The 26,266-nt window shown below is 35.3% G+C and overlaps 2 protein-coding genes and 1 long non-coding RNA gene across 3 annotated transcripts; all 3 read right to left on the bottom strand.

Annotated features, from left to right (window-relative positions):
- Positions 1–16,586: 16,586 nt before the first annotated feature.
- LOC131622871 (uncharacterized) lies at positions 16,587–17,360 on the bottom strand. Its single transcript, XR_009290028.1, has 3 exons — positions 17,136–17,360; positions 16,887–17,058; positions 16,587–16,706 (listed from the first exon to the last, which is right to left on the bottom strand). It is a non-coding gene; the product is annotated as an uncharacterized LOC131622871 (long non-coding RNA).
- Positions 17,361–17,419: 59 nt separating this feature from the next.
- Positions 17,420–19,023, bottom strand: LOC131595355 (protein FAR1-RELATED SEQUENCE 5-like). Its single transcript, XM_058867698.1, has 3 exons — positions 17,767–19,023; positions 17,585–17,680; positions 17,420–17,509 (listed from the first exon to the last, which is right to left on the bottom strand). Exons 1-3 carry the CDS (start codon positions 19,021–19,023, stop codon positions 17,420–17,422), a joined length of 1,443 nt encoding a protein of 480 aa, XP_058723681.1.
- Positions 19,024–19,040: 17 nt separating this feature from the next.
- On the bottom strand, positions 19,041–19,973 carry LOC131595359 (protein FAR1-RELATED SEQUENCE 5-like). Its single transcript, XM_058867701.1, has one exon. The coding sequence runs from the start codon at positions 19,971–19,973 to the stop codon at positions 19,041–19,043; it is 933 nt and encodes a 310-aa protein (XP_058723684.1).
- Between the last annotated feature and the right edge of the window lie 6,293 nt (positions 19,974–26,266).

The raw sequence follows: 26,266 nt of genomic DNA on the forward strand, positions 1-26,266 counted from the left end.
GCCATACTTGGTAAAGGAAGTGTTGGTAACCCTTCTACCACTACTATAACTGATGTGCTGCTAGTAGAAGGTCTTAAACATAATCTTTTAAGTATAAGTCAATTGTGCGACAAAGATTTTAAAGTAATGTTTACAAATTCTGGATGCACAATAGAACATACTAAGAAAAGAGACATTATGTTTAAGGGCTTAAGAGTAAACAACATCTACATGCTAAACTTGGATGAGGTATCTAAGTCTAGTACCAAATGTCTAGTTGCTCTAGGCGATGACTCATGGCTTTGGCATAGACGTCTCGCCCACATAAATTTTGACTTACTAAATAAAGTTGTCTCAAAAGATTTAGTAATCGGCTTACCCAAAATGAAGTTTTCAAAAGATCATCTATGTGATGCTTGTCAAAAGGGAAAGCAAACAAAAATCTCTTTTAAATCAAAGAACGTGGTTTCAACATCACGCCCTCTTGAACTACTTCACATGGATCTCTTTGGCCCTTCAAGGACTAAAAGCATAGGTGGAAACACCTATGGTTTTGTCATTGTCGATGATTACTCGAGATTTTGTTGGACAATCTTTTTACCTAGTAAGGATCAAACTTTTTCAGCCTTTACTCAATTTGCAAGATTATGTCAAAACAAAATGAACAACAAAATAGTTGCAATTCGAAGTGATCACGGTGGAGAATTTGAAAACATTCTTTTTGAAAAATACTGTGATAAACATGGAATTGAGCATAACTTTTCAGCTCCTAGAACACCTCAACAAAACGGAGTAGTTGAACATAAAAATCGAGTTCTAGAGGAGCTGGCAAGAACAATGCTGAATGAGGGTAATCTACCAAAGTATTTCTGGGCTGACGCGATTAGTACAGCATGTTATGTTTTGAATAGGATAACAATACGTCCTATACTGAACAAAACTCCCTATGAATTACTAAAAGGTAGAAAACCAAATGTATCTCATCTCCATGTATTCGGTTGCAAGTGTTTTGTTTTGAACAATGGTAAGGATAATCTTGGCAAATTCGATGCTAAAGCTGATGAGGGCATATTCCTTGGTTACTCACAATCTAGCAAAGCATATCGAATATATAATAAGAGATTACTTATAGTAGAAGAGTCAGTACACGTTTCTTTTGATGAATCTTATGCAAAATATGTCGAGAAAGGTCTTTCATTTAATAGTGCAGGCCCATCCACTGAAGACATTGTAAAGGATAAGGAAGATGAGGATGAAAGTATTGTAAAGAAAGATGCTGATAGAGAGAAAGATGAGTCTCACAATGAAAATGAAAAAGAAAGCATCTCAAACAATGAAGAACTTCCCAAGGCCTGGACAAACGTGAAAGACCATCCAATTGACAATATAATAGGAGACATCTCAAGGGGCGTTACAACACGCTCAAAGATAAGTAACTTCTGCCATCATTTTGTTTTTGTTTCACAAGTTGAGCCGAAAAACGCTAAGGACGCATTACTTGATGAGCATTGGCTAATGGCCATGCAAGAAGAATTAAACCAATTTAAACGGAATGATGTTTGGGACTTAGTCCCTCATCCGGGAGATCATCAAGTAATAGGCACTAGATGGGTTTTTCGTAACAAACTTGATGAAAACGGTGTTATTACTAGAAACAAAGCTAGATTAGTTGCTCAAGGTTACAATCAAGAGGAAGGTATTGATTATGAAGAGACATACGCTCCTGTAGCACGTCTCGAAGCTATTCGCCTTTTACTTGCTTATGCTTGTTCTAAAGACTTCAAACTATTCCAAATGGATGTTAAGAGTGCCTTTCTAAATGGCTATATAAATGAAGAAGTCTATGTTGCTCAGCCACCCGGCTTTGAGAATTACATGTATCCAACTCATGTTTATAAGCTGAAACGTGCTCTATACGGTCTTAAACAAGCCCCTCGGGCTTGGTACGAACGTTTGAGCAAATTTCTACTTAGTCAAGGGTACTCTAGGGGTAAAGTTGATACTACTCTCTTTATTAAAAGAAAAGATAAGGATATTCTCTTAGTCCAAATTTATGTAGATGATATTATATTTGGCTCCACTAATGCAAAACTTGTCAAAGACTTTTCTAAGCTTATGCAGAGTGAATTTGAGATGAGTCTCATGGGTGAGCTAAATTTCTTCCTTGGCCTACAAATCAAGCAACTCAGTCATGGAACGTCTGTGAATCAAACTAAATATTGTACGGAGCTGCTCAAAAGATTTGGAATGAGTGAAGCAAAGGAAATTGACACACCTATGGCAACAAATACAAATCTAGACAAAGATGAGAAAGGTAAAGAGGTTGACGTGAAATTATACCGAGGTATGATAGGTTCACTATTGTATCTTACTGCCTCAAGACCAGACATTATGTTTAGTGTGTGTATGTGTGCAAGATATCAATCTTGTCCAAAAGAATCTCACTTGAAAGCTGTCAAAAGAATTCTGCGATACTTACGTGGAACTACTACATATGGCCTATGGTATCCAAAAGGAAATGAGTGTCATTTGGTAGGATTCTCCGATTCAGATTTTGCTGGCTGCAAATCCGATAGAAAAAGCACTAGTGGAACGTGTCATCTATTCTCAAACTCATTAATAAGTTGGCATAGTAAGAAACAAGTATCGGTTGCATTATCCACTGCTGAGGCAGAATATGTAGCTGCTGGAAGCTGCTGTGCACAAATATTATGGCTCAAGCAACAACTTCTTGACTTTGGTATTAAGCTTGATCACATACCTATCATGTGCGACAACACAAGCGCCATAAACTTGAGTAAAAATCCTGTCTTACACTCACGTACCAAACACATTGAAATAAGGCATCACTTTCTACGAGATCATGTAGAGAAAGGAGACGTTACTTTTGAACATGTAGAAAGCAAGAAGCAACTAGCTGACATCTTCACCAAACCGCTAGCAACGGAGCAATATTTCAACATTCGTAGGGAATTAGGGATACTCGATATCTCTAATTTGGGCTAATTACGTTTGTTTTCTCTTAATATTATTTCTTTACTTTATGTATATATCTATTTGTCTTGCTAACATTTTTTTTAGCATAAAGGTAGTTCATCATCAAGCCAGGCGTCATATTGAAAAAGCGGTAACGTAATTGTTGTTCACTTCCAAAAATATTATTGATACTATAATATGCTATCAATTAACATGCTTATAGTGACCTCATGCATAAAAACTGCTCCTGCTCACATATGTGTCTCATTCTACCATTAACTACCTTTTACCTACTATACTATACATGCTAGCATTATTATATATGGTTCTCTTGTTACTCTTCTATTCTCCTGTTTTCTCTTTTTGATGTTGACAAAGGGGGAGATAGATGCTGGATGTACGGGGGAGCTTTGTTGAGAGATTGCCCTGTTGAGAGATAGATGCTGGATGTACGGGGGAGCTCTGCTAGCTCTGCTGAGTCTTTATCATTTACTACCAGAGCTTAGTCGAATGGTTTGCCATCATCAAAAAGGGGGAGTATGTGAATACAAGATTACACTCAAAGATGTTTTTGATTCATGGCAAACTCAAATAAGCATTCAAACAACAAGACTGAAGCAGAAAACTTAAAGAAAAGCAAGCATTGATCACTCATAAGTCAACCCATTATGTGTATATGTTTATAGGTTGCCTCAACACAAGCAAAACAAGAAGAATGCAGAAAAACAGCAGTTAGGTCGACCTACCATCAACCCAGGTCGACCTAAAATGGAGAAAAACTCATATGTCCCTGCTAGGTCGACTCACACATCATTTAGGTCGACCTAAATTGATGAATTCTACATACCAGCCTGTTAGGTCGACCTACACATCAACTAGGTCGACCTAATCTGTGAAAATGTCCCCAGAATGCATCAGAAGAGGATTCTGGTCGACCTACTCCTTCAACAGGTCGACCTAACTGGGAGCAAAATTCTGCAAGCTCTGTTAGGTCGACCTAAGCACTACAAGTGGTCGACCTAACTGATCAAGAAAGTTCAAAAATCAGTTTTTCTTGTTTCTAACTGTTATGCAATCATATATATTGTACAAGGGTAATTATTCAAGCAACACCAACGACTGAAAGATACACAAACGCTTCTCATCTTCGTTCTTCATCATCTCCAACACAATTACACATAATCATTCTTGCGTTGCGGGTTAGTGATGAGTTCGATAACGTCCATGGAACGGAATTGAAGATTCCTAGTGGGTGAAGGTTTGTGGGGTTTGTTGGTGAATAAAATCTGCGGGTTTTGTCCTCCACGACGGGTGGTTCTTGGGGGTTTTTATCAAGAGGCGTTCATTGAGGATTCGGCTGAGTGTAACGATTGAGGAACGGGGAGTTCAAGGAATCAAGACACTGCAGAAGGGAATCAAAGTGAAGCTCTTGGATAACCTTGATCTGGCTCAAGATTAAGGGGGAAGAAGATTCAAAGGATCGACATAATTGGTTTATCGTTTATCGCTTTGTTATCTTCTTTGTATATACTACTTTCAACATTAATGAAAGATTACCCAATTTCAATTTGGAATTGGGGGCAGACGTAGTCGTAGCGAGGACGATCGACGAACTGCCTAAACAAATATCGTGTTCTTGTCGCTTTTACTTTCTCTTTTACTTTCTGTTCATAATTGGTTATAAGTGCAAAATTGATCAACGATTCAAGTGTTAAAATTGTGAATTAAAGTTCTGCACAAACATCACAATTCACCACAACTTGAATTACTATCAATTTGAACCTATCACCAAGTGTTTGTGTTATTGCTTAATCAAATCTTACTGCATTGCAAATCAAAGTTGTCAATCTAGAAGTTAATTGGATTTCAGTTGTTAAACGTATTGGTTAACTATCATATTACTTCACCATCAATTCCACTTACCCCTTGGTTTTGAAACACATACGACCTTTGCAATAGCGGTCCAGAATAGACGCAAGTCGATTCAGAACCGCTTTCGCTCGAGTCTGTAGAAAAATCTGTAAAAACTTAGTGAGATCTATTCACCCCCCCTCTAGATCTATAGGCCAGCGTCTAACAGTGGACGGTCTGATATTGAATATTATAGTCGGCGTCCTTCCGTTGAAGGAAAGAGATTCCTGAGAAGGACCCTTTCCAATGGAAGACCGGTGAACTGTGGTCTGGGAATGTGATGGCAGGCTTCCGGGAGTCCGATTGATATATTTTTTGAACTTGATCGTTTCTCAGTCCATATTACACGATGTGGACGATCCGATGTTGAATATTATAGTCGGCGTCCTTTTGTTGAAGGAAAGACCCTAATGAGAATGACCCTTTCCAATGGAAGACCGGTGAACTGTGGACTGGGAATGCGATGGCAGGCTTCCGGGAGTCTGATTGATATATTTTTTAAACTTGATTGTTTCTCATTCCATATTACACGATGTGGACGGTCCGATGTAGAATATTATAATCGGCGTCCTTCTGTTGAAGGAAAGAGCCTCCTTAGAAGGACCCTTTCCAATGGAAGACCGGTGAACTGTGGTCTAGTAATGTGATGGTAGGCTTCCAGAAGTCCGATTGATATATTTTTTAAACTTGATCATTTCTCAGTCCATATTACACAATGTGGACAGTCTGATATTGAATATTATAGTCGGCGTCTTTCCGTTGAAAGAAAGAGTCTCCTGACTTTGCACGACATTGATTTTGTAATTTATTTGCTTGATTTTTTTAATTAAAATATTTATTTTTTAAATGAGAGGTATTTTGACACTTAACTAATTAAGATCTAAAACAAATGTATAAAGGAAATAGATATAATTATATAAACGTGGTTTAAAGGGGAAAATGGTAAAATAAATATATAAAAATATAAATAAAAAACAAAATATAATTAGATTATTTTGACAATTTTATCTTTCAAAATTTGGAAGTCAAAACATATAAATTAAAAATTAAATTCATACATTAAAATTAATAAATCTGTTCCAATATTTTTTAGCAAATAAGATGAATCAGTAAATCTTGTCTTAAAAAAAATGAATCAGTAATTACCAACTAACCTAGAATTTTCACGTTTTGTGCAGCAGTATGCTACTAACAGACTCAGACCTAGACCTAGATCTCTTGTACTCCATTTGAAAAAATCAAAGAGAATTAAATGTCAAATTATATAAATTAAATTACATATTATCTATTATGAGTAAAATTACTTTGGAATGTGTAAAGACAAACTTAGGAAATCGAGATTGAAGCAAATGAATACAAAATATTTATTTTTTATTCAATAAATATTATAAGTTTGCTAGAATATATTTAAATAATGATTATATATTTTGTCAATTAAATTATGTAACAATTCATTTTATTCTAAGTGAGAAATCTATTTTATATAGTTGATTTTTTTAATTAAATTAATTCTTTTAATTCTTTAATTAACAGTAAAAATAAACTTTGTTTTCTGTTTAAACCGGATGGTTTATAACAGTTTCGTTAAAATCATTGTAATACTTTTTATTTTTTTTTATTTTTTTTATCATTCAAAATTTGGAAGTTAAAACATATAAATTAAAAATTAAATTCATACATTAAAACTAATAAAATTGTTCCACTATTTTTTAGCAAATAAGATGAATCAGTAATTCTTGTCTAAAAAAAGATGAATCAGTAATAATTACTAACTAATCTAGAATTTTCACGATTTATGTAGCAGTATGCTACTAACAGACACTCTAAAGACTAAATTATTCCATTAATTTTTCCTAGTGCTCTGCTAGGGTTTGGTCTTCTTCTCTTGTGAGAAGCGTGGTTCTCTTTCCTGGTTATTTGGATCAATCTTTCTTTCTGTTTAACAAGTTTTAGTATAATTCACCTAGTGCTTATGGCAGGAAATTCGGATACAGAGGGTTTGGAGGGCTTGTCTATTCAGGATGACGGAGGTGAAGAGGGGTTCTTGTTTGATGTTGACAATGAAGGTGGAGATTTAGGAGGGCTGCAGTTTTGTCTGGTAGGAAGATTCTTGAGCGATAGGCCAATACATGTGAAATCAATGAAGATCCGCATGGCCGATATCTGGACGCCAGTCAAACAAGTCATGATCAAAGAAGCTACAGATGGTAGGTTCCTGTTTCAGTTTAGCCACAGACTCGATTGGAGGCGGCACTATCGGGAGGTCCATGGACATTTAATAATCACCTCTTGGTCCTTGAGAAAGTGCAGGTGGGTGTGCAGATTGATAATATACTACTCAATCATGTGGAGTTTTGGGTGCAAGTTCACAATTTACCGGCAGGATTAATGATGGAGAAAGTAGGGAAGGCGATGGCAAATTTTATTGGGTCGTTTGTTGAATATGACAAGAACAACAATTCCAGTTTTTGGAGACAATATATGCGTCTTAGGGTGAAGATTGATGTACGATTACCTCTGAAGAAGAATACGAAAGTGAAAACAAATGGTGGAGAATGGTGTACGGTCAATTTCAAATATGAGAAACTTAGTATCTTTTGTTTTGTTTGTGGTGTCCTTGGCCATACCAAACAGAGATGTGCGGTGCGTTTCGAAATGGAAGAGGATACGGGATTCCGGGGTTGGTCGGCGGAAATTAGAGCAGAAAATAAAAGATTGGGTGGTGGCACTTCACGGTGGCTGAAGGAAGAGGAGGGTGGCGCAAAAAATCACAGTGCTGGAAATTGTAACCCCCAAGCGCGTGAGACACACGCTCCCATAGGAGGGAGTGTTACTACTGACTCTGTTATTCCAGGGGTCCCACTGGCGTGCAACACTCATGGATCGCAAGAGACAAGCAATTATGGTCAATCATTGCCTAATAATTCTGGTTTGAATATTGTCTCTGGGCATTCATTAGCCAATCATTTTCAGATTGTAACAGCTCCAGACAAAGCATTAATTGCCCACCGACAGCCAAATGATGTGTTAACTAATTATGTCTTGGAACCTGTCATGAATTTTATGGTGCCTGGCCCACGTGATGCATCCCTCACGTCTGTCCCCAAGTCTGTCCCTACAACTTCCGAAAATGTCCCTACCTTGTCTTCCACTTCATACCTCTTTAATGCTACTACCAATCACATGAAAACACTTATCCATCCTAACAAACAAGTTGTGTCGGCCATAGGGAATTTTCAACCACCCAATTTGACTTTGTTTGTCCATCCACAAATGTTTTTGCGCCCAGTTTGTTTTCAAATGAGACCATGCAGCAGAATACTACAACCTTGAAACACATTCTAAAACTTAAACAAAAACCTGCTGTTTCTAAAAATCACAACACCAAGTCCCATAAACCCAATGTTAACCGTAAGCAACCATCCAACCCTGCTATTCCCTCCATAATACAGGGTGCTCCCAACACTGAAGTCTCTCCTGGTAATATACAGTCCAACTCCTCCTCGGATATGGTGCAAACAGAAAAGAAGCGGAGACGGTATGATGGTGTAGTATATGAGGAAAAGAAGAATACAAAAGTTCAGCATTTTTTATCGGCAAGTCTTGGCAGCCAGGACTGCCGGGAATAATGAGGATTCTAAGCTGGAATTGCCGGGGCTTGAGCAACCCGAGAGCGATTCCTAATTTGCGGGCTCTGGCTCATCGTCACCATCCTGACATTCTTTTTCTTTCAGAAACTTTAGCTAATTCTCAGAAACTGGAACGTATTCGTGTATCTCTCAAATTTGAGGCTTGTTTATCGGTGGATGTCGTCGGGAGAAGTGGCGGCATTGATGTTCTGTGGAAGAACAGTAAGAAGTGTAGTGTCCAGAATTTTAACAGAAACTATATTAACATCCATGTGCAAGATGATGAGAGAGGTGATTGGAGGCTTACGTGTTATTATTGGTTCCCGGAACGGCATAGACGAAGGCAAGCTTGGAACATGATTCGTGAGTTACGGAGTATGTCGAGTCTTCCGTGGTGCATTATAGGGGATTTTAATGACCTACTGTCTCAGAATGATAAAAAAGGCTTAAATATTCACCCACATTGGTTATGTACTGGATTCCAAGAAGTTGTTACTGAGTGTGATCTCACTGATATTCAGTTGGAGGGCTATCCGTTCACTTGGACTAAGAGTCGAGGAGCGGAGAATATGATTGAGGAAAGGTTTGATAGGGCTCTTGTCGATTCGGTATGGTTATAGTCTTTTCCTTATGCCAAATTGACCAACTTGGTGGCATCCCATTCGGACCACAGCCCTATTTTGCTTTGTTGTGATCCGGCGAAAAGTCGGCATAAGCGGAGAAGCTTCAAATTCGAAAACTGGTGGCTTAAAGAAGAGGGGTTCATAGAAGTGGTTCATGAAAGCTGGAATGGGCTCTTCAACAGCCTGTAGTTGGTAAAATAGCTAGTTGTGCTACTGATCTTGATCGGTGGAATATGTTACGGTTACGGCAGAATAATGAGGAAAAGGACAGACTCCTTGCAACACTGGAACTATTTCGTGGAAGTAATGAGCCGGTAGCTGTAGAGCAATACATGGCAGCGCATAAAGATTTTAATAGAATTCTCGTTCGGGAAGATACGTATTGGAAACAACGGGCTAAGATTCATTGGCTTCGTAATGGTGATCTAAACACTCAATTTTTCCATAGGTCCGCGTCTACTCGTCGAAACTTCCAGCAAATCAAAGTGCTCACAGAAGACGGCGGTGCTGAAATCCGTGATCAAGAAGGTATGTGTGGAATTGCGAAACGGTATTTTGACTCTTTGTTTGAGGCGAGGGCAGGAAGTTATGAGCCGGTGTTGCAATTGATTCAACCGGTTATTTCTGGTAATGATAATGAGATGCTCACAGCGCCTATTTTAAAAGAAGAAATGTATCAGGCACTGCTTCAGATGCATCCCGATAAGTCCCCTGGCCCGGATGGTTTTAATCCGGCTTTCTATCAAAAATTTTGGGAGATTTGTGGGGAGGATATTTTTGTTGAGGCAAAGATTTGGTTAGAAAGAGGTTATTTTCCGGATACGCTTAATGATACGAATATTTGTTTGATCCCGAAGTGTGGTAATCCCAACAGCATGAAGGATCTTCGTCCGATCTCTTTATGCAATGTAGCCTACAAGATAGTGTCCAAACTTCTGGCCAATAGATTAAAGAAATGTTTGGATAAATGTATTGGTGAGGAGCAATCAGCTTTTGTAGAGGGAAGATCTATTCTTGATAATGCCATGATTGCGTTTGAAGTTATCCATGCACTTAAGAGAAGGACTTCAGGAAAGAATGCCCAATTGGCTTTGAAGATTGATATAAGTAAAGCTTATGATAGGGTGGACTGGGGATTTCTAAGAGGAATGCTGGCTAGTTTGGGTTTTGCAGAGAGTTGGATTCGGTGGATGATGATGTGTGTCACGTCGGTGAATTATTCTGTGCTTGTGAATGCAGAAAGTGTTGGTCCAATTACGCCAGGGAGAGGCTTGAGACAGGGGGACCCTCTATCCCCGTATCTCTTTATTCTTATTACTGAAGGTCTTTCGGCTCTTGTCAGGAAAGCTGTTTCTAGTGGGGATCTTCACGGGGTCCAAATTTGCAGAGGAGCACCCAGTGTGTCTCACCTGCTTTTTGCTGACGATTGTTTTTTATTTTGCAGGGCAAATCTCACTGAAGTTCATAATATTATGGAGATTCTCAAACTTTATGCTGATGCGTCCGGTCAAGATATTAACCTTTCAAAATCTGAGGTGTTCTTTAGCAGGAATATCAGTATACCTGCTCAGAAGGATCTGGCTAGTATCATGGGGGTTCGTCATGTTCTTGGTACGGGAACCTATTTGGGACTCCCGTCCCTGATAGGTCGGAGTAAGAAGGCTACTTTTAGTGATGTCAAGGATAGAATTTGGAAGAAGATTAATTCGTGGAGAGGTAGACCGATTTCTAAAGCAGGGAAAGAAGTGATGATTAAATCGGTTCTTCAATCTATTCCTACCTATGTTATGAGTCTTTTTATTCTCCCTGAAGGTATTGTTTCTGACATTGAGAAAATGCTTAATTCCTTTTGGTGGGGAGGTGGTGGAGAGAGAAACTGTATTAGGTGGATGTCGTGGGATAGAATGGCAGGTGCTAAGTCCGAAGGTGGGTTAGGTTTCTGTGATCTTAAGTCCTTTAATATGGCTATGGTGGCTAAGAGAGGGTGGCATCTCTTGTCTAAGCCACACTCATTGGTTTCCAGAATCTATAAAGCAAGGTATTATCCTCATACGTCATTCTTTGATGCTAATTTGTGTAATAATCCAAGTTTTGTGTGGAGGAGTATTTGGCATGCTCGTAAGGTTCTAACTCTTGGTTGTAGGTGGAGCATTGGCGATGGTAGGAATATACCTGTGATGGGTGCCTCGTGGATAAGAGGAGAGAGTGAGGGAATGGTGAAAGGTCCTCAACGACAAGGTGTGTATGATCTCACTGTTAAAGATATATTGTCTACTAATGGAAAATATTGGAACATACCTTTAATTCGGGATTTGTTTGATTTTGTAGTCGTTAAGGATATTATCCAAACTCCGTTGGTGGATGACGTCTTGGAAGACAAATGGGTTTGGAAAGAGGAGCAAAATGGTTGCTATAGTGTTCGGACGGGGTATAGATTGTGGTTGAAGGAGCATGGAAAACCGTGTTTTAGTGGAGTGAATGGAGATTGGCGTAGTCTTTGGAATATAAAGGCACCGCCCAGAGTGAAACATCTTCTCTGGAGGATTTGTAGGGATTGTTTACCGACTAGAACAAGGTTGTAACAACATCATGTTTCTTGTCCGTTGGAGTGCCCGTTTTGTAATCATCAAGTGGAAGACTCTTGGCATGTTTTCTTCGGGTGTAGTATTACTAATCAGAGTTGGCGTACTGCAGGTTTGTCTCATATTGTTGATTCCCATTTTCATACTTTTCATGATGCGTCTTCGCTAATAATGGATATATGTAGTCGGGAGGATAGTAAGGTGGCGGGGAGAGCCGCTATGTTGATAGACACCTTATGGAGAAACCGTAATAATTTGATTTGGAATAATGAGAGTGACGCGTCCTCTAAACTCAGGTTGCATGCTTTTTGTAGTTGGCAAGATTGGTTTTTAGCTCAAGAGAGTAGTGGCAGGGAGCAAATTCATCAACCTATTTTGAATTGGAATCCGCCGTTAGTTGGGAGGTTGAAATGCAATGTTGATGCGGGCTTTAATGTTAATCGGGGTACCACTAATAGAGGTTGGTGTATTAGAGACCACATGGGCAATTTTGTTTATGTTGGAGCAGCTTGGGATTTTGTTTCATTCCCAATTCTAGAAGCGGAAGCGTTGGCTATTAAAGAAGCTATTCAGATTGCTATTGATCTTCATCTAGAGAATGTTACCTTCGAGAGTGATTCTCAAAATACGGTTCATGCTATTCGGATGGATTCTGTTGGCTCCTCTGATTTTAGTGCTATTATTTCTTCTATTCGTAGTTTGCTGTTTAATTGTCCTAACTTTGAGGTAAAGTTTGTAAAGCGCCAAGCGAATTCGGTTGCTCACGCCATAACGAAGGCGGCCGATTCTTGGACTAGGCGTAGTTTCTTTCATTTGACACCTCCTTGTATTGAATCTTGACGCGTCTTCTAAACTCGGGTTGCATGCTTTTTGTAGTTGGCAAGATTGGTTTTTAGCTCAAGAGAGTAGTGGCAGGGAGCAAATTCATCAACCTAATTTGAATTGGAATCCGCCGGTAGTTGGGAGGTTGAAATGCAATGTTGATGCGGGCTTTAATGTTAATCGGGGTACCACTAATAAAGGTTGGTGTATTAGAGACCACATGGGCAATTTTGTTTATGCTGGAGCAGCTTGGGATTTTGTTTCATTCCCAATTCTAGAAGCGGAAGCGTTGGCTATTAAAGAAGCTATTCAGATTGCTATTGATCTTCATCTAGAGAATGTTACCTTCGAGAGTGATTCTCAAAATACGGTTCATGCTATTCGGATGGATTCTGTTGGCTCCTCTAATTTTAGTTCTATTATTTCTTCTATTCGTAGTTTGCTGTTTAATTGTCCTAACTTTGAGGTAAAGTTTGTAAAGCGCCAAGCGAATTCGGTTGCTCACGCCATAACGAAGGCGGCCGATTCTTGGACTAGGCGTAGTTTCTTTCATTTGACACCTCCTTGTATTGAATCTTTACTTATTAATGATATGAGTTGATTTTCCTTTGGTCAAAAAAAAAAAAAACAGACACTCTAGACCTAAACCTCTTGTACTCCATTTGAAAAATCAAAGAAAATTAAATGTCATATTATATGAATTAAATGACATATTATGTATTATGAGTAAAATTATTTTGGAATGTGTAAAAGACAAACTTAGAAAATCGAGATTGAAGCAAATGAATACAAAATATTTAATTTTTATTCAAAAAATACTATTAGTTTGCTAGAATTTAAATAATGATTATATATTTTGTCAATTGAATTATGTGACAATTTATTTTATTCTAAGTGAGAAATCTATTTTATATAATAAGTTTAAAAAGAATTTAAAAAAAATATTATTAGTTATAATCATGTTTTAAAAAAAAAATTCTAAATCTTAATGTGTGCACAATTAAAAAAATTAAATATGATGAAATATAATTATTTATCTTGATTATGATATAAGAAAATTATATTTTTTTAAGATTTCAATCTCGTTTACTTTTTAAAATTAAACCTTATAGTATTATATTTCAAAATATTAAAGAAATGTCCTTACTTTATTATATGTGATTAATGTCTTTTAAATTAGTATATTGTCATATTTATATGAATTAAATTAAATGCATATTATCTATTATGAGTAAAATTACTCTGGAATGTGTAAAAATAAATTTAGGAAATCGTGATTGAAGCAAATGAATACAAAATATTTGTTTTTTATTCAAAAAATATTATTAGTTTTCTAGAATTTAAATATTAATTATGTATTTTGTCAATTAAATTATGTAACAACTCATTTTATTCTAAGTGAGAAATCTATTTTATATATTTGATTTTTTTAATTAAATTAATTCTTTTAAATTTTTAATTTACAGTAAAAATAAACTTTGTTTTCTGTTTAAACCGGATGGTTTATAGCAGTTTCGTTAAAATCATTGTAATACTTTTTATTTTTTATATTTTTTTTATCAGTCAAAATTTGGAAGTTAAAACATATAAATTGAAAATTAAATTCATACATTAAAACTAATAAAGTTGTTCCACTATTTTTTAGCAAATAAGATGAATCATGTAGATACTCGAGAAGATGCTATTAGAGTTGGGTTACAAGCCTACCACAACTGGTACGATTGGTTCCTATCCAGAGAGGAACATACAATAGGTGATTCTATTAATAGTTCTATGACTTGGATTCCGCCTTTGATAAATCAGGTGAAATGCAATGTTGATGCAGGTTATAATAATGTTTGTGGTACTACTAACAGAGGGTGGTGCTTTAGAGATCATCTTAGGAGATTCATCAGAGCAGGTGTTGCTTGGGATACGGGTCTTTTTTCTATTCTAGAAGCCGAGGCCACGGCGTTGAAGGAAGCAATTCATCATGCCATCTCATCCCAATTTTCGCATGTTATCTTTGAAAGTGATAGCCAAACGGTCGTCAATTCTCTTAAAGATAAATATGTCGGCTCTTCTGAATTTAGTTTTATCATTAAGTCTATTCAGCATTTGTTACATTTATTTCCGAACTTTGAGGTAAAGTTCATTAAGCGCCAAGCGAATTCGGTTGCCCATTTATTAGCTAGGGCGGCCAATTCTTGGACTAGGCGTAGTTTCCTTAATATGCTACCTCCTTGTATTGAACTTTGTTTGATGAATGAAAGTCGTTAAGTTTGTTTTTGTCAAAAAAAAAAAAATGTAATTCTTGTCTAAAAAAAGATGAATCAGTAATAATAACTAACTAACCTAGAATTTTCAAGATTTATGTAGAATTATGCTACTAGACACTCTAGACCTAAACCTCTTGTACTCCATTTGAAATAATCAAAGAAAATTAAATGTCATATTATATGAATTAAATGACATATTATGTATTATGAGTAAAATTATTTTGGAATATGTAAAGACAAACTTAGGAAATCGAGATTGAAGCAAATGAATACAAAATATTTATTTTTTATTTAAAAAATATTATTAGTTTGCTAGAATTTAAATAATGATTATATATTTTGTCAATTGAATTATGTAACAATTTATTTATTCTAAGTGAGAAATCTATTTTATATAATAAGTTAACAAAAATTTTAAAAAAATATTATTAGTTAAATGACATTAAAAAAATATTATTTGTTATAATCTTGTTTTAAAAAAAAAAAGTTCTAAATCTTATTGTGTGCACAATTAAAAAAATTAAATATGATGAAATATAATTATTTATCTTGATTATGATATAAGAAAATTATATTTTTTTAAGTTTTCAATCTCGTTTACTTTTTAAAATTAGACCTTATAGTATTATATTTCAAAATATTAAAGAAATGTCCTTACTTTATTATATGTGATTAATGTCTTTTAAATTAGTATATTGTCATATTTATATGAATTAAATTAAATGCATATTATCTATTATGAGTAAAATTACTCTGGAATGTGTAAAAATCAACTTAGGAAATCGAGATTGAAGCAAATGAATACAAAATATTTGTTTTTTATTCAAAAAATATTATTAGTTTGCTAGAATTTAAATATTAATTATGTATTTTGTCAATTAAATTATGTAACAATTCATTTTATTCTAAATGAAAAATCTATTTTATATATTTGATTTTTTTAATTAAATTAATTCACTATCGAGAATACACTAAGTAGAATTGTTACAAAGTAATGGTTTGTTTCTTTAAACGGGATGATTTATAACAGTTTCGTTAAAATCATTGTAGTGCTTTTACCTTTGAAGTTCAAATTTTATGAGTTAATTAAATGTCATATTAACTATTAGGAGTAGTATTGCTCTGGAATGTGTAAAGAGAAACTTAGAAATTCGAAATTATTAAACAAATAAATACAAAATATTTATTATTAACAAAATATTATTAGTTATAATCTTGGTTTTAAAAAAAATTCTAAATCTTAATGTGTGCACAACTAAAATAATTAAATATATGAAATATAATTATTTACCTTGATTATGATTTAAAAAATTATATATTTTAAGATTTCTATCTCGTTTACTTTTTAAAATTAGACCTTATTGTATTCTATTTCAAAATATTAAAGAAAATTAAATGTCTTTACTTTATTATATGTCATTAAATGTCTTTAAAATTCGACCTAATACTAAAATTAAATTTTGTAACCACCGTATCTTTTTTAAAACAAACAGCTCTTGGTTCCATTTCATAAAGTCAAAGAATTAAATGTCATTATTTTAGTATATTTAATTTCCCGAATATAAATTTTTTAATTAATGTAAATGAATTAAAAGTTATTTTAGAGTAGTTTTTGTATCAAAAATAACTTATTTACTTTGTTTATAAAATATTTTTAATTGTACAACTTAAATAACAAAAATTATATAACACATTAATTTTTGTTATCATACTTCATACATAATTTTTGAGAGAATTCAATTCACTTAATTTCTAGATAAGAAACAAACAAGAAATCTCAATAAAATATTTTTATCGCAATGTATATCCCACACAAGACATTCATCATGCCCTCACTACATGCTTGATTGTAGAGCAGTCCCACTTTTTTTGTAATGTCTATAGCAAGTAATCAACAACATATATCTCCATGGTAAATCAGACCTCCTGTTGCAAATAATTGAAAGAAAAATTAAAATCCATCTAAGTAGAAAATTTATATGGAAATGAAGAAAAACAACACCAATTATAAGTAGTTTGGAAGAAAATCATTTGGCAAAAATAGTGAGAGTAATAAAAACTACATACATAAGCCAATATGATGAATCAACAGAATAGTCAATTTACCGGGTAAAAAGAAAATCTATTCAAATCTGATAACATTGTCAGTTTTGCATTAGGACTCAGATTCTTTTTCAATCTATATATCTCTTTCTTATTTATTGTCTAAAATAGATGGATCATTTTTCTTGCAAGCCATTTTTGCCGAACTCTCAACCTGTTCCAGCACACCTAAAAACTGATATGACAAAATAAATTGAATTAGTTATTTGACTAGCACACACAATTAACATCATCAGTTTTGTATTTACCCACCGATGTATTATGAGGAAAAATGTGTGCTCTAGGATACATAAGAGCATTCAAGTGTGATGAGAAGTTAACTGTTGGTGGAAATTGAGTAGATACTGGAATACTTTGAATGGGAATACCGTCAGAACCAAGAGTATAATTAGGAGCATATCCTAAACTATGGTTCCATGTTACATTTTGACCTTCCATTTTAACAAAGGGTATACCATATATAAGACTGCAACCGTGAATATTCTGTAACAGATAAAACCAAGATTAAAATATCAAAACATTGATTTTTCTTCTAACTAACTAAATGAAAAACTACTTACATTTTCAAAAGCTGTAGGAGTGTTTGGCACGTTCTCGTTTGATCGGCCAATCACTTCATTTTCAATCTATTACAAAATTATAAAAATTGTCAATCTCTTGTTAAATTTTATCAAAAAGAAATATAAAGTGTTTTAACTTACATGTTTTGATGTTCTTTTATTGATAAATTCTTTCATTGAACAAACAACATCAACATCTTTTTTCTTCTGCTGACTATCATAATTCTTATCAACATCCTGCATAAAAAATTATCATAATATTGAATTAAGAACCTAAATATTTACAAATAAAAATATATACAACATAGTGGTTGGAAACATACCTCACACCCTACATTTGATATTGCAACAGAGCCTTTGTCAACTTCATGTAGAACATCATTTTTACCTATATCTTGACACTTATGCTTTGTGTGACTGGTATTACAAGGGACACCTTTTGTCTTACGAGAAGCACCTTTGGTCTTGCGAGGAATGCCTTTGTTCTTACGAGGGGCACCTTTGGTCTTGGCCTGAATGGGATCATTAATAACATTTGTATTAGTCTTATGATTTCCATTGACATCACGACGCCTCTTTATTTTCTCACACAAACTATAAATCCCTTTCAAAGCCTCTTTAAAATCATCTGGATGCTTACAAGAAATATCACACAGACTATTAAACGCAGAAGACATAGTCCCTCGACGAAACATGACCATTTTCTCATCATCACATTCTTCAAAAGACATTGAAGATATATAATCATCCTTTGCTGATCTGGTCCATCTTTTACAAATCAAACTATTTGGAAATATGTTTATGTGCTCATGCCGCATGGCACAAATGATATGAGAACATGGAATTCCTACCCGTTCAAACAAATTACAATCACATAAAAATTTACTTTGCGCCCTATCAAGATGAACTAGATATGTAGAATTTTTGTTGCAAAATCTATTCATCTTAAAAGTCACAACATTTTTGAGCTCAGAGCGTTCGATAACATTTACCGTGATCGCATCTTCTATTTCATCTTGAACTTCCTTAAATTTTTTCCCAGTAAAGATCTTTGCAGCTTCGAGCTCCAACCCCTCCAATTTAGTTGTTAGCACGAGATCATAATAGAACGTTTTAAAATTAGACATTAACTCATTATGTCTGTATTCTTTTACAGCTCTTTCGAAACCGTGCAAGAAATCAACAAGACTGCTTTTATTCTGAACATACATCTTTATAAAAGAGTTGACGGCTTCAGAGATTGATGTAGTTCTTATACCACAAAAAAACTTGTCTCGCATGTATGCACTAGCCCATATTCTCTTCATCTCATATGTTTTCTTAACCCATTTGTTATTTGATAAACCACAATCATCAACTACCCTCTTCCACTCATTTTCAAACTCGTCTACAGTATAAGTAGCATAAATCAATGACTTAAATTCTTCCAAGAATTTTGGATTCTTCACATTCTCACAAGCATTTCGATGTAAATGCCATGAAAAAAGACGATGCAACGAGTTTGGAAATACATCTCGAATAGCTTCTCTCATTGCAAGATCTCCATCTGTAACTACCCCTTTAGGATGTTTATGATACATTGATTCCAAAAAAGTATTTAAAACCCACTTGTATGTCTCATTTTTTCATCAGAAACCAAAGCACAACCGAAAATTGTAGTTTCTCCATGATGGTTGAATCCAGAAAAAACAACAACAGGCTTGTCATACCTGTTCTTCTTATAAGTCGCGTCAAAAGCAATCACATCACCAAAACATTCATAATCAATCCGACTAGCTGAATCTGACCAAAATAAGTTTTCCAAACGTCCTTCGTTTGTTGTGGTAAACTTCGAAAAAAACATTGGATCATTATCAGCTTTAGCCTGTAAATAACTCAAAGCAGCAAAAGCATCCCCTCCTTCTATTCTTGCCATTGCTTCATTATTTAAGTAGTTATATAAGTCCTTTTTACAAAATCCAAGACCTTTATGACCACCTTTTCGAGCCATCATAAAACCTAAAATATGACATGTTCTAACACCATGTGTGTGCAAGCCATCAACAAGAGCTTTATCCGATTCAGTCAATCGACGATACTTAGGAATCAAATGAACATAGTGTGATGGAGTTAACTCATGGTTATGAGAGGGCTCAAATACGGAAACTCTCCATTTTTCAGTCACAAGATTTAGAGCTACTTGAAACCTAGCACGACATTCCATTCGTGTGGTTGGTCTTGGATCTCTACATCGTCCCCTCTTCTTATCACTTTTACCTTCTCTATTACAAACTAATTGACGAACAATTATATTCCCTTCATAATCACGTTTTACATCATCTTTTCTTATTGCAAACCCGTGACTTTTGGCATATATTTCATAGAAATTTATTGCTTTTTCCTGAGAAGAAAATTCCAAACATTTTATATCATCATCTGTCAGGTCATTAATCTTTTTGTAAATATCCATGTCCTCTTTTCCTTCTTCATCACCGACATTATTACAATTAGCTAATTCTTCACAATCAATATCTCCGTAGTCTACATCCATTTGAACCTAATAAAAATACACAAACAAATATAAATATTTTAGATTCTCCATCTACATAACAATAAACTTTATGAGAACTAAAACCGCAACAAACATATACTTTTTCTCACAACTTTACTTTAACACTAAATCAAGATGTAATATTACTAATATGAATAAACCGTGTAAAAATTAGTGTTATTGCAATTGCAAATTCTATAGTAGACTGTTGTTACTGCTATAATGTAAATTCTGCTATAATATATATTGAATATATTTGTGTAAAATATTATTTACACAATATATTTTGATTTACTTAATCAATATATGTTTGTTTGCTATAAGAATTTATGTCATTATTCAAAATGATTCTCCACTGTGATTCATCTTTCTCTCTTTGTAAATGCATCTAAATCAAAGAGTATAATAAATTTCCATAGCAGTACCAATGGTAATCATATCTTTCTCTCTTTTTCATAGCAGCAACAGTAACACAACAAAGATAATCCATAAACTACCAATGTTTAATACAAAACCCATCTATGAATATTATTAACATAAAGCAAATACAAAATTATCCATCTATGAATATTAATAACAGAGAAAGCAAATATTAAATTAAAGGAAAAAAAGAGAAATTACCTTGTGAAAATGAATAGAAATCTAGCAAAGTATGGGTGTAGCAATGAAATATATGAGTGGGAGAGAAGAGATTGGTTGAGAGAATAGCAAAGATGCAAAAGTTGATGAAGTTAAGAAAGAAGAGATTGATTTAATGGAAGAGTTTAGAGAGTAGGGAATCAAAGTGTAGAAGAAGAAAGAAAAATGGTTTCAGAATCGTTAAACACAGAAAAAGAGAAGAAAGAAACTGAAAAGGTTTTGTTTTATCTTAAAACAAAATAAAAAATTACCATTAATATATTTGGGGTAAATATATAATTAGTTAAAAGAATATATCTATTTGGTAATAAAATATAACACATCATAATATACACCTAAGATCTTCTGCATTTGACAAGTCAGATGGGTAAGGTTACCCAACTTTTTTTGATGGGTAAATAAGAATCCACCTTTTTTTTTTAATTTTTGTTTTGTTAATTATTATCTACTAGCGTTCAGATTGGCACTCCCGTGTCCGTCAGCCATCTTTTTTAAATCCGCACAATAGAAAAAAATAAAGGTGTGTATATCTTTTAATTAAATTTTTATTGCACTATGTGTTTTAAAAATAATATTTGTTAGACACGATTAGTAAAATTAAAATCAAGATGATAAATATACATTTTGAAATTGTTTTAGTGAGTTTGTCTATAATACACTAATTTTATTATTTAATGATATTGAACTAATAGAGTTATGTTGAGAGAGTGCGCCTTGTTTAGAAAGTTTGTTTTATACGTCTCATTAAAAGATATACACATGTTTATTTTTCTCTGTTGTCCGTATTAAAATAAGCGGACAGACGGACACAAGAGTGCCCGTTTAAACGCTATTGTAATATATAATGTCGATTATATATATATATATATATATATATATATATATATATATATATATATATATATATATATATATATATATATATATATATATATGAGGAGGGATCAAACTACATCATAAGAGTTACACCACGAGTTACATTAGCTCGTAACTTCATTTCGAATTAATATTTTTTTAAAATAAATAATTGGATTGAAACATAACAATATAAAATGATTTACTATACCATCAAGATATCCAAAGATTAACGTTAAAATGAACTTTCATATAACATTAATTTTGATGCAATTCAATGACATAGTAAATTAATATAGATTAATCTCAAAATTTATAGTATGATCTATTTGATAGTATGTTTCAATCCAACTGTTAATTTTAAAAAATATTTATTTGAAATGAAGTTACAAGAGAGTGTAACTCGCGATGTAATTCTTCGGGTGTAATTTGATCACTTATTAGTAGTTTTATGGGGTTAAGAGTGAGTTAAGAAACTACTCCATCTCTTAATTTTTAGGAAGTAAGTGTATCTGTATATTTATCTATATATATTTGTATCGTACATGTGATAAGTGTCAAGTTGTAGTTATTTTTGTGTATAATTTTGCGGCACTTATCTTCTCTTTTTCCTCACTTTAGAAGAGTTTTAATGTATATTACATAAATATGTGGATTTTGTATTTAATCGAATTTTTAATTCATTTATGTACCGACTAATAGTTTTTCTTTCTTGTTGTAGGAATTTGAGCATGTATGGAGCACTAAGTAATAAAGCTTCAAGGATGGAATTTTGGATCAATAAAATAAGAAGAAACAATAAAATATATTATATATATAACACTACTAAAAACCACCTTATGATTAACTTCTGCAGTTTTTTGAAGAGAAAAAAAAATCCAAATAACCATGTTTAATAATTTATTTACACCAAAAACTATGTTTTCGGCAAAATTACGCATATGACCAGGTTTCAGAGGTGGTCTCCACATAGGAGCCACCTCAGGTGGCGCCAAAGACCAAAACCTCTTAACTTATGCGCCACCCAGGGTGGCATCAATGCATATTTTCCCTTTTTAGCCACCTAGGGTGGCGCCTATGTGTATATATATATATATATTTTTTTTTTTGTTTTTTTTTTTGTTTTTTTTTAATTGTTTATATACTATTTTTTTTTAAATTTTTTTTATTTATTAACAAAATTGTTTTAACAATTAAATAAATAATGAAACACCACATGTCATTCATTCCAAACATTACAAATACAAGAAATGCAGAAACAACATTAGAAATACGGTCATACAGTTCAAACATTACAAATACGGTACACAAAAGATAAATAATAAAACATGGATATTATGCTATTCACGACCCCTCCGACCATGACCCCTCCGACCCGGCGCCGGACCATGACCCCTCTCATCGCCAGTTCCGCAATCTGGAACTACTCGAATCCGGTTGGAAGGATCTCGACGACCGACTTCTCCACGACCCCCCCTATTCCTTGGTTGTTCTTGTTGTGTCTAGGTAGGCGGTCCTCGGATTAGCCCCTCCATGCGCTCATTGGACATGTATTCTTGTATGTTGCTGTCAAATAGTCGGGTCCCCATGCCCTCAAAGATTTGTCTTGGCGGTGGAGTTGCGTCACATGGTCGGTAAAATCCAGCGCTTGATTGACCTTGAAAAAATGGCATTGTTTGCTGGGGTGTGGTGTACCCATATTGTTGGTGTTGTGGAAATTCGTACTGTGACGATTGAGTGGTCATTTGCTCGTTTGGGTCGTAATTGTCATCTAGACCCATGTCGGGGCTGGGTTGCCTATTGTAGCTGGAGGGGCCGGCGTCGCCGTGTTGTTGGGTGAAGGCCCATGATTGTTGCTGGATGGGTTGCCTAGTGGAGGAGGAGGGGCCGGCGTCGTAGTGTTGTTGGGTGAAGCCCCACGATTGTTGTTGGACGGGTAGCCTAGTGGAGGGGTCGGCGTCACGGAGTTGTTGGGTGAAGCCCCATGATTGTTGTTGGAAGGGTTGACTTTGGTAGGGCGTTGTTGGTGTTGTTTGAAATTCCTCATGGTCAGGTTGTTCGGATGTTTGGCGTTGTCGGCGTTGTTGGCGTTGTTGTCGTTGTTGGGGTGGTTGTTGGGGTGGTTGTTGTGCGTATTGTTGGGGTGGTTGTTGTGTGTATTGTTGGGGTGGTTGTTGTGCGTGTTGTTGTTGGCGGGGGTCGTGTAGGTAGTAGGGGTCTGACACATACATATCGGGGGTTGTGACTGTTCTATACCAAGCAAGGTATGTCGCGGTTGGAAACATGGGGAGTTGGGCAACAGGGAATTGTAACAGACGGCTGCGACGCTGCCTCCACATCTCACAAAATTCAGGTGCGAATGTACGATAATCTGCGTGGTCCCATTGATTGTTAACTCTTTTAATATGCCAGCGACCCAAATCAGTGGGGGGATCCGGGATCGGTTGATGCATGCCAAACTGCAGTCTCACACGGTCAGATTGGTGCATCTCAATGATGTTGAACCTTATTATCGGTACTACTGCAGTCCAAACTTCCCGGTCACTCTCGTTTGGCTCATGGTCTAGCAACAAGTATGGTCTCCAATTAAACTGCGTGGGAGAAAAAATAACATATTATTAAAAAGCATGATGAATTGTAATACATCTATATGATCATATAAAAGTTTAGGGATAATACATCTTCAGCTCGGAGGTGATCAATTAGGTCCCGATATAAAACAACACTCCCCCTCGGATTCTTACTGTAATCCAATTTAGGACCACAGAACCTAAAAAATAAAGAGCAAAAATGTTATTTCAGATTTTTATGAAAAAGATAGTTAGCATTCAAGGAATAGCGTTGAAAAAGAGAAAAAGACGTACCTTGTTGCATAAGGGAACGTGTAGTTGTTCCTGCCTACCGGGGACAGCGTCGGCATTCTCCACCAACCCCATACTTGTAGGAGGAACGCACATCCATAGAAGGTGCACTTCTCGGCAACCGCGTTCTTACAAAGAGACTGGTATAACTTCGCCAAAACGGCGGACCCCCAACTATATTTCCTAATCTTGCTAATACTGTCAAATTTACTTAAATAGAAAAAGTTGACAGTGTTACCTGTCGACTCCGGGAATAAAAGTTTACCAAACATCAACATTATATAAACCTTAGTCATTAACCAAACATGCTCCTCAGTAAAGTTGTCCATCATGACGAGTTCATCATAGTAATCTCTAAGGGAGACCAGACTGATACCCTGGCCTCTTGAACCTTGAGTAGGCACAACTAGATCTCTTCCCAACACTCTCTCACACATTGAATTAGCATGTTGAACAGATCCATTAACAGCCTTGCCATCAATGGGCAGACCAAGTAACATATAAACATCCTCTAGAGTAATAGTACACTCACCTATTGGAAGATGAAACGTGTGGGTTTCAGGCCTCCATCGCTCTTGCAAGGCAAGGATGAATTTTCTGTCTATGGTGTTGTTGTTAACTTTTATGATATGTCCGAAGCCACATGCTTGGAGATTCGGAATAATCCTCTCGTCGGGTTCAACATAAGCGTGAGAACGTGTACGGAATCGATCAACAGCCTAAGAACAACAAATAAATCGATTAAACTGGATATCACATACGCATAGATGTTTAGAAATAAATAAGTATAAACTTACATAGGTCGCCAAATTCGCTCTAGTTCCTCTGTGTGTTTCACCCATGGTAAGAAGTTGTTGTTGAGCCATTTTCAAGAACTCTTTAAGTTTTCTGCGGATTTGAAAATGCAAAGTGTTTTTTTGAAGAAGAAGAATATATGTTGGTGAAAAGAAAGCAAGTCTATGAGAGTATTTATAGAGGGTTGGTGGTTGCTGATGTTAAGTGCATGAGGGCCAAGTGGTGAGCATGCATGTGATACAGATATCAAAGTGATAAAGATGGGTTCACATGCATTCTGTGTTGAAATGACCATGCATTCCCGTGTTTTGTGCTGACTTTGTCTAAGCATGCATGCATTAATTGTTTCTGGCAGAATAGACTAGGCCTGCATCCCGTGTTCGGTGCTGAATTGTCTAGGCATGCATGCATACAGTATTTCGATGCAGGTAAATCACATGCTGGCGGATCAGATTAGGGTTTTGGCAGTGGGGACCACTAGACAAAATTAGGGCAAAAAAAAACAAAAAAAAAAGAAAGAACACTAATGCGCCACCCCAGGTGGCGCCATGCTGGGAAAAGTTGGTCTAATGCGCCACCCCAGGTGGGGCCTACATGCTACTGATATTTTTTTTTTTGAAAATTTAGGGTTAGGGTTTGGTTAGGGTTTTCTATGTTTTTTTTTGAAAATTTAGGGTTAGGGTTTGATTAGGGTTTGGTTAGGGTTTTTTGTGTCACCGAAAATAATTAGCATACAGTCTTCGCATGTGATTGTACAGTGTACACTGTTCAGTATGGTTGTGTCTGGTCAAGTCGACTGTAGTTCACCAGTGTCAAGCACACCTCAAATCAACTCAGGCATTCATTTTCCGTCAACTTTATTCGCATGTGATTGTACAGTATGGTTGTGTCTGGTCAAGTCGACTGTGCAACAGTTCAGCACTGTCATGCACACCTCAAATCAATTGTGAAACAGTCTGGTGTGCAGCAGTGTCATTTATTCATCAAATCAACTCAGTACGCATGTGATTGTATAGTTTTCGCCTTCATAATTGTCATCACTCAATGTTCGTCTACATAAAGGAAACCTATAACGTGTAAACTAACACAACACATTACACATCTGATTACATATTTGAAATAAAACTCTCTACCCACTCAACA

The sequence above is a fragment of the Vicia villosa genome, linkage group LG1, assembly GCF_029867415.1.
Source record: "Vicia villosa cultivar HV-30 ecotype Madison, WI linkage group LG1, Vvil1.0, whole genome shotgun sequence".
NCBI classification, from domain to species: domain Eukaryota; kingdom Viridiplantae; phylum Streptophyta; class Magnoliopsida; order Fabales; family Fabaceae; genus Vicia; species Vicia villosa.